Source organism: Bison bison, unplaced genomic scaffold, assembly GCF_000754665.1.
Source record: "Bison bison bison isolate TAMUID 2011002044 unplaced genomic scaffold, Bison_UMD1.0 scf7180017861046, whole genome shotgun sequence".
In the NCBI taxonomy this organism is placed as follows: domain Eukaryota; kingdom Metazoa; phylum Chordata; class Mammalia; order Artiodactyla; family Bovidae; genus Bison; species Bison bison.
Genome location: NW_011491618.1, coordinates 1441553 through 1450158, shown reverse-complemented (window position 1 = coordinate 1450158; position 8606 = coordinate 1441553). Strand labels below are relative to the sequence as shown.

The following is an 8606-nucleotide window of genomic DNA, read 5'->3' as shown; positions in this document are numbered from 1 at the left end:
CCCGCCGCCCCCGCCGCCTCCCGGCGCGGACGGGCAGGTTCCTCCGCCGCCCCCGCCGCCTCCGGGAGGTCCCACTGATACTCAAGCAGGGCCTGACTCAGAGATGGGCCCAGGTGAGTAGACTGCTCAGGGCAGAGGGGAAGGGAAGGGAGGATAGAGGGAGGGGCTCTGGTTTCACTGTCCTCCAGGACCTTCTGTCTGTGGGCCTCCAGCTTGCCTTGTCTGTCCTCGTTGGACCCGGGTAGGGTTCCTTCCAGCCATCCCACCACCTACTGCCCCAGTGATCACTCACTCCCTCTGTCTCAGGAGTGAAGGCCAAGAAACCCATCCAGACCAAGTTCAGAATGCCACTCTTAAACTGGGTAGCCCTGAAACCCAACCAGATCACAGGCACTGTCTTCACTGAGCTCAATGATGAGAAGGTGCTACAGGTGAGTGTGGCTCTGCCTTGCTGCCAGTGTGGGCACCGGAGGAGGAGGGGACCTTCCTGGATCATGCTGGGCATGGGGGGTGGTCACCTTCTCTACCCATTTTACAGAGAAGGGCATGGAGGCCCAGGAATGGGGGTTAAACCAAACTGGTTTAGTGCATCTAGTAGGCATTGTGTCCTGATTCCCCTGGAGGCTTTCCCTGCATCCCTGTAGAGGGGCTCAACCTCCCCTAAGCCTGGCCTCTCCTCCTCGAAGGCGCCTCGCTCACCACCTTTCCTCAGACACCCAGGGCCTCACTTTCAGTTTTCTAAAAGGGATGTGTTCTATTGCCTCCAGGCTGTTGCTCATGCTGTCCCTCTGCATGAGAGATGTCCTTTTTCTCTTTTTAACCCTGGCGAGTTGAGCTCTTCCTTCAGCTGAAACAGCTTAGAGTCTAGGTCCCCTGGGTGGGGTGCTGCTCTTGCTTCATCTGCTTCCCCCATTTCCCCATTAAGGCCTGTGATCAGGTCGAGTACTGACTGTTTTGTCTCTCTGCTGATGGTTTGGTCAGGGCTGGGTAGATGGCTCTAGCACAGAGCACAATGTTCAGCCAGGATCGCACCAGACTCCGGCCCCACCCAGAGCCACCTCCTTTCCCTGCATCCCTAGGAGCTGGACATGAGTGACTTCGAGGAGCAGTTCAAGACTAAGTCCCAAGGTCCCAGCATAGACCTTAGTGCTCTCAAGAGTAAGGCAGCCCAGAAGGCCCCCAGCAAAGCCACGCTCATCGAGGCCAACCGGGCCAAGAACCTGGCCATCACTCTGCGCAAGGGCAACCTGGGGGCAGATCGCATCTGCCAGGCCATCGAGACGTGAGTGCCTCTGCCCTGGGCTTGTGGGCAGCCCAGCCCCTCGCTAGGATGGGGTTGTTGGGCAGATCCTAGTAAAAGAGTCCAGCTATGGGACAGTATCTATCAAGTTTCATACCAACGCTGGTCAGAGGGTAGAGGAGGAAACTGTGTTCCCAATTTCAGGTTAAGAAAACTGAGGTCATGCTGTGATTCCATGCCCAGGTGGAGATGTTCCTTTTGTCTTCTTGCTTCCTTGCACTCAGGCTCAGGCATTTACAGCTTGGGTATCTCACTGATATATGTCTGGGATTCTAGGCTTCCTAGCTTCCAACTTCCTCTGACTCTCTTATTCTCTTAAGCTGTTGGTAACAGCAAATACTTAAGTTCATTTATTTGATCAAGTGATGGGGTAGGGGTAGTCCTGCTCTCAAGAACTGGTGGGTGTGGAGTGATGCCAGCCCCTCCCCTCACAGGTATGACCTGCAGACCCTTGGCCTGGACTTCTTGGAGCTGCTGACCCGCTTCCTGCCCACAGAGTATGAGCGCAGCCTCATCACTCGTTTCGAGCGGGAGCAGCGACCGATAGAGGAGCTGTCAGAGGAGGACCGCTTCATGCTGCGCTTCAGCCGCATCCCCCGCCTGCCAGAGCGCATGAACACACTCACCTTCCTGGGCAACTTCCCAGACACTGCCCAGATGCTCATGCCGGTGTGCGCGGGCTGGCAGGGTGGTGTGGCCTGGGCTGGGATGGGGGAGGAGGCAGTTGGCAGCCTGGTCTCCGAGAGGGCATCTGAGAGTTCTGGAGCCTCCTACCAGCTTCCCCCTTGCTCCTGCCCCAACTTACCATGCCTCCCCCATCCCTCCCCCAGCAACTGAATGCCATCATTGCAGCCTCAATGTCCATCAAGTCCTCGGACAAACTCCGCCAGATCCTGGAGGTGAGACCCTAGGGCAAGGGCCTAGGAGGCAAGAGACCACCCATGATGGCTTGTGTGTTCTGGGTTGTGTGAGAGGGAGACCCAGGCCCTGCCCTGTGACCCTGGGCTGCACCCACTGTAGGGTTCTCACTTCTCACTTGTGGTGGTCGCCGCGGTCACAGTCGCTTTGTTGTTGTTGATTTTGTTGTCATTTGTGTTTACATAGTTTTTGGTGGTGCTGCGTCCAGGCTCAGGACGACAATGCAAAGGTGGGGTTGAGGGCCACATTCCAACAGCCCACCTCACACCCTGCCTGAGGGTTCATTAGCACAGCCTCTATTGTCTGAGAACCAATAGAAATGGCTGAGAGGGGCATTGACCCCACAGCTTCAGATGAGGTGTGAGCAGCACAGACTTGAGTAGGAATAGGTGGCTAGGTGGTAAAGAATCTGCCTGCCAATGCAGGAAATGCAAGAGACGTGGGTTTGATCCCTGAGCCAGGAAGATCCCCTGGAGTAGGAAATGGCAACCCCCTCCAATGTTCTTGCCTGGGAAAATTCCATGGGCAGAGGAGCCTGGGGGGCTATAGTCCATGGGGTCGAAAAGAGTCAGACATGACTGAGTGACCAAGCACAGCACAGCAGATGACCAAATTGGGTGTGCCATGGTGTTAGCTGTGCACATGTGTTAAACACGTGTGTGTGTGCCTCACGGACCTGAGGCATCCATGCAGGAGTGTGGTGGCTGCTGAGTGGCTTGTTCCTAGCCCCCTTGTCTTCTTGTGTAATTTATACTTTAGGGGGTTTCCTCAGCCCCGGCACCCGGCTGAGCTCCCCACCACCCACCTGTCCCACCTCTTGCAGATCGTCCTGGCTTTTGGCAACTACATGAACAGCAGCAAGCGTGGAGCAGCCTATGGCTTCCGGCTTCAGAGTCTGGATGCGGTAAGGAAGCGGGGAAGGAGGGGGCCCCCTGACCTGCGGGATGGGGGATGGCTGGGGGTATGTGGCTTACAGCAGGTCCTCATTGCAGCTGTTGGAGATGAAGTCGACTGACCGAAAGCAGACACTGCTGCATTACCTGGTGAAGGTCATTGCTGAAAAGTACCCACAGCTCACAGGTTTCCACAGCGACCTGCACTTTCTGGACAAGGCCGGCTCAGGTATGGGTGGGGGGTGGGGTTCAGCCCTGGGGATGGATACAGGTTGGGAGAGAGCCAGGGGAGCTCAGGACATAATGGGATGGGAATGCTGCCTCTCTGATTCTTTGCTTCTCTACTGTCCCACCTCCCACTCAGTGTCCCTGGACAGCGTGCTGGGGGATGTCCGCTCCCTGCAGCGAGGCCTGGAGTTGACCCAGCGGGAGTTTGTGAGGCAGGATGACTGCGTGGTGCTCAAGGAGTTCCTGAGGGTCAACTCACCTGTCATGGATAAACTGCTGGCAGACAGCAAGACAGCTCAGGTGGGCTGGGGCTGGCCCCGGGCCAGGGAGGTGGGGAGGCTGTGGTGGGGGTGAAGGACCACCTAGGTAGGGTTGTGTAGCCAAGGCCTGGAGCCCTGTGACCCGGCAAGAACGCCTTAGGGGATGGCACAGGAGGTGGCAGCCACCTGCCTGGAGGAGGAGAGATGAAGTGGCCAGTGTCCTAGTGGGTAGAGAGCAGTGGTCAGGGCCTTAGGGGTCTGGGCTGGTGAGGCTGACAGCCTGTGCCCACAGGAAGCCTACGAGTCTGTGGTGGAGTACTTCGGAGAGAACCCCAAGACCACATCCCCCTCCATGTTCTTCTCCCTCTTTAGTCGCTTCATCAAAGCCTATAAGGTATGTTTGTTTGATGGGCAGGCTGGGACCCATGCGGGGCATTGCAGCCTCTCCACATGGGCAGTGGGGGGGTGGGGGCTATTTCTGCTGGGGGTGGACTAGGGAAGGGATGACTCCCCTCATGCAGACCCCCCTTGGTTCCTCAGAAAGCTGAGCAGGAGGTGGAACAGTGGAAGAAGGAAGCAGCTGCCCAGGAGGCAGGCACTGACACTGCAGGGAAAGGGGAGCCCCAAGCACCCAAGGTAGGCAACTATTGCTGAATTTGGTACTGGGATCCAGCGATGCTGATGCTTGGTATCTTCATCCCAAAGATCTGGTCCTCCTCTGCATCCTCGTTTTTATGGACTGACCCTACTCAAGGCCAGGATGCCTCTGTAGCCTGTGGTGGGGAATGGGTTCCTTTTTCTCATGCCAGCTGTTATTGTGGGGGACCAGGCAGGTGGTTTAGGGTTTAGTGGCACAGGGGGACAGAGGATCCTGGAGCTGGAGTTATATACCCTTGCCCTCCCCCCAGTCCCCTCCCAAGGTCCGGCGGCAACAGATGGACCTCATCTCTGAGCTAAAACGGAAGCAGCAGAAAGAGCCACTCATCTATGAGGGTGACCGTGATGGGGCCATTGAAGATATCATCACAGGTGGGGGCTTAGCAGGCGCTGTCCTGTCCTGGGTCTGTCCTACACTGTCTTCCATCCACCCCCCAACCCCGGGGGGGCGGTCAGGATCTGTCTGCCTCACTACCTCTTTGCTACTTTTTCTGTCTTTTTCCCTTTTTCCTTTCTCTCCTGGCTCCTTCCTTCCAACCCTCAGTGCTCAAGACGGTGCCCTTCACTGCTCGCACCGGCAAGAGGACGTCCAGGCTCCTCTATGAGGCCAGCCTGGGAGAGGAGATCCCCCTCTAGCCCCCAGGTACCCACCAGCCCGGCCTCGGATCCCAGTGGCTGCTCACAGCCCTGCGGGCTCCTGGGGGGTCTGAGTCATCTGCCCTCCCCTGGGCCAGGCACCGGGCTGGGGTGTGTTGGAAGGAGGTCTGATAAACAAACAGGCTCCCTCCCACGTGCGCACAACCTGGAGGGGTGAGGCCCGTGCCCTTGAGTGGTGTCCCAAGCCTGGGCAGACCCCCTGAAAAGTAAATGTCTCTCCTCTCCACCGCCAGATCTACGGAACCAGCCCTACATCCGCGCAGACACAGGCCGGCGAAGCGCTCGTCGGCGCCCACCGGGACCCCCGCTGCAGGTCACTTCTGACCTCTCGCTGTAGTCACTATTTCTGCAGATGGACTGCGAGGCCTGGGAGCCGGGGGCGGGGAGGGGCAATCCGGGACTCAAGGAAGGTGGGACTCAGCTCGGCTGGGCCGGGCAGCCTCCTTCGCCAAGGTCCCCATCCCTGGGCGCCCCTCGAATGGGCAGGGGCACCCCTCATCTTGCCACAGGGAGAGGATCTCTGGCCCCTCCCCCCAAATGCTGCTTGCAGCACCCTGTCTTCCCCCAACAGCCATACTTAGCCTGAGCGGGAGCCCAGCCTGTAACTTATGTAAAGGGTAACCTCGCTCCCCTTCCACTCTGCCCACCCCGACCCAGCTCCGAGGACTCTCCATGGACCTTATTTTTATACAAGATGAATAAAGACGTTTGCAAAAGATCCGTGTCCGCTCCATGCCCGTCCCCACTACGAGCTGCCTGTTTCGCTCAGCAAACACTTTATTTGTATTTGTACAATTTCTTCGTAGCAGGTCTCTGCAAATAGGCCGGAGAGGGGGAGAAGGGTTGCTTCTGGATCAGAGTTGGGGGAGAGGGAGCCAGTTTCGAAGGGCACATACACCCTAGTAGCTGGCTGGCGAACCCTGCGGAAGCGCGGAGGGGGCGTACGGAGGGTCAAGCTTGCGGCTCGGATTAGAGACGCAGGGTTAGTTCCACCTGAGTCCGCCTTTCTGCCGGCCCATTTCCACCAGTCTGCCTCCTACCTGGGTCCCCCGCCCCTTTTTCTTATGCCCCGCCCTATCCTTAGTCGATCCTTAGTCGTGCTGTAAAGAACAATATCGCATAGGAACCTGCAATGTTAGGTCCGTGAATCAAGGTAAATTGGAAGTGGTCAAACAGGAGATGGCAATAAGAGTGATCTCTTATTGCATCTCTCCCGGTCAGGTCCCAATTTCTTGTAGTTCTGCTTCCACTCTGCCCGTCCCTCCTCTCCCCGCCCGTCTGTCCCATTTATCTGTCGGGTCCCAGCTTTGTCTGCCCCGCCTCTATCCTCTCGGTCCCGCCCCACCGTCACATGCCCTGCCCCTTATCTACATAACCCGGCCCCGCCCGCTGGCCCTGCCTGTGTCGACTTTCACCTTGGCTGAGCCGCCCGCTCTTGGGCGCGCGCTTGGGGCGACTGGGCTGGTACGACTTGGGAAGTCGGACGTCTGGCCGCGGAGTTCGGCTCTGCGTGTGGGATTCTGGCTGCGTCCCCCCGTTCAGGCTAGGTATCTGGGAGTAGGGGCTGCACGCTCCTGGGGCGAGGAAGCGGGTAGAAGGAAAAGGAGGGGCCCTTCCTGAAAACCGGTTGTGAGAGAGAGTCCCCAGTCCCGCGGGTCCCCGCCCAGTCCCGGGCGCACCCGCTTTGTGCAGTCCGTGCAGCGAACGCGCCAGCTCGGCATTGGAGAGGCCGATGAGGCGCGCGGCCTGGCAGAAGAACGCGAGGCCCGCGTGAGAGCGCCCGCTGCGGCCGTGGCTGCGGGACCGACCTTTCCAGCTTGCGTTGAGCCGCAGAGACCGCTGCTTCTTGGAGTAGTAGCTTGAAGGAGAAAAGTGGGCAGCCGCCTCAGACAGCGTCTCCCCCAGTGCTCTTCATCTCACCCGCGAGGAAACTAAAGTGGGACAGGAATCTGATCGGGGGCAACTCGGCACCCAGGAAACTGACTCAAAATTCAGGCTCTCCTCTCTGGGGCAGGGACATCTGGGGACTCCTGCACCGGGCAGTCTGCTCCCCCTATCTTGGGCCTCGAAGCTGGGTCCAGTTGTGCCCACCTCATCACCTCCCGTACCGACTTGAAGGGCACATAGCCCAGACTCATCAGCTTGAACAGCATCTCTAAGAAGAGGGTTTGCAAGCCCTGGGGGTCATAGGCCCAGCTGTTCCTCACCTTGCCTAGGGGCAGAGAACATGGGGAAAGGTAAGGAGGAGCCTTCCACAGGCCAGGCCCACCCACTCCTGCCCCACCAGCCTTGCCCCTCACCCAAGCACTGAGCCAGGCGGTGGCTGTCAGTGAGGACACCCAGGAAGTCTTTGAAGCTTACAGTTCCATCACCTGGGAAGAGAGAGAGAGGAGGGGGTGCTGTAGGTGCCTGACCCCTTGTAGAAGGCTTGCCAGCAGTTCTAGGCATCAGAATGTCCAGTCCTGCCTCTGGCCAAGCATTTTCTGAGGTCAAGTCAGGGAGAAGTAGCCCTTGCTGTGTGGGAGCCCCAAGTTAGGATGAGGATTATCACCGCAGAAATGTTTAGGGGTGAGGGGCTAGGTGTGGTGATCAGGGCAGGCTTCTGGCAAGAGGGGACTTTAGAAAAGGATGAGACCAGGGATTTTGTGGGCAGTGGAGGCATTCTTCAAGGCTAGAGGTGGGAGAGGTCATGAGGGTAGGGACAGGGTCACCCACCATCCAAGTCCGCCTGCCGCAGAGCCTCACACATCTCCTGAGGGCTCAGCTGGACACCCACATTGGACAGGGCAGCTTTCATACTGCGCATGTCCACGGAGCCTGTTGGGCTGGAGCTGAACAGTTTGAAGACATCCTGGAATGCTGGGGGTGGGGAGGGGGCAGGCGGGCAAGGTGAACCCATGCACAGGAACCCTGAGATTCACCCACTCTAGCTCAGATGAGACTGAAGACTTGGGTTCACGGATTCCCTGGGCATTATAACTTCAGGTAAAGAACAGTGGTTGCTGTGTGTTGGTACCTGTTAAGTGTCTGTTCGGTTCTCATGTCCAAAAAGTGTTACAAACTCTATGTCCAAGACCACACCACCCATAGGGGCCATGCTGGGCTTTCGATTCGGGTGGTCTGGCTCTATAGCTCCAATGTCTGGAGGCTTCAGGAGCCCTGCTGGCAACCTGGCCTGTAGCAGGCACTGACAACTATTGATGAATAGAATGATTCTGTTTTGAGGGACCCCTGGCAATATCAGAGCATGATCTTTGTAGGGACACTGGGGCCCCCAAATGTAGAAGTGTTTCCTTCCACCTCTACTCCCACAGCCCTGAACCCCAGAGGGGCAGGGACTTCAGATCCTTTTTTCCCATTGTTTCTTCCAGTTTCCCTTATTCCTTTCATCCTGTTCATCCATCTACCATCTCTCCATCCACTATCCACATACCTTGCTATCCAACAACCCCTCCCTCCCTTCTTCACATACACACACACACACACACACATACACACACGCACACACATGCACAGAGCCATAATCCCTGGGATTGCAGAAATGAGCAAATTAGACCGGCATGGAGAGGTTACAGTACAGTCACTGGTTTCTGCTGTGTCTCCAACCTCTTCTACTCTGAGCACACCCTAGTTTTCCTCCCTGCTCCCAGTCCTGAGGCCCTCACCTGCCAGCTGCCGTGCTGTCAGGGGAAG

At 57.6% G+C, this 8606-nt stretch overlaps 1 protein-coding gene across 1 annotated transcript in view; it reads left to right on the top strand.

The window, feature by feature from the left end:
• FMNL1 (formin-like 1) overlaps positions 1-5629 on the top strand; it is a 26511-nt gene extending 20882 nt beyond the window's left edge. Inside the window, exons 16-27 of the mRNA XM_010832509.1 lie at positions 3-113; positions 307-431; positions 1080-1282; positions 1735-1969; positions 2131-2199; positions 3042-3122; positions 3211-3340; positions 3476-3639; positions 3892-3993; positions 4140-4235; positions 4508-4628; positions 5147-5629. Of these exons, the coding sequence (XP_010830811.1) occupies positions 3-113; positions 307-431; positions 1080-1282; positions 1735-1969; positions 2131-2199; positions 3042-3122; positions 3211-3340; positions 3476-3639; positions 3892-3993; positions 4140-4235; positions 4508-4628; positions 5147-5250 (1541 nt within the window). The 3' untranslated portion in view covers positions 5251-5629. The remainder of the gene's footprint in view (positions 1-2; positions 114-306; positions 432-1079; positions 1283-1734; positions 1970-2130; positions 2200-3041; positions 3123-3210; positions 3341-3475; positions 3640-3891; positions 3994-4139; positions 4236-4507; positions 4629-5146) is intronic.
• Positions 5630-8606: the final 2977 nt, after the last annotated feature.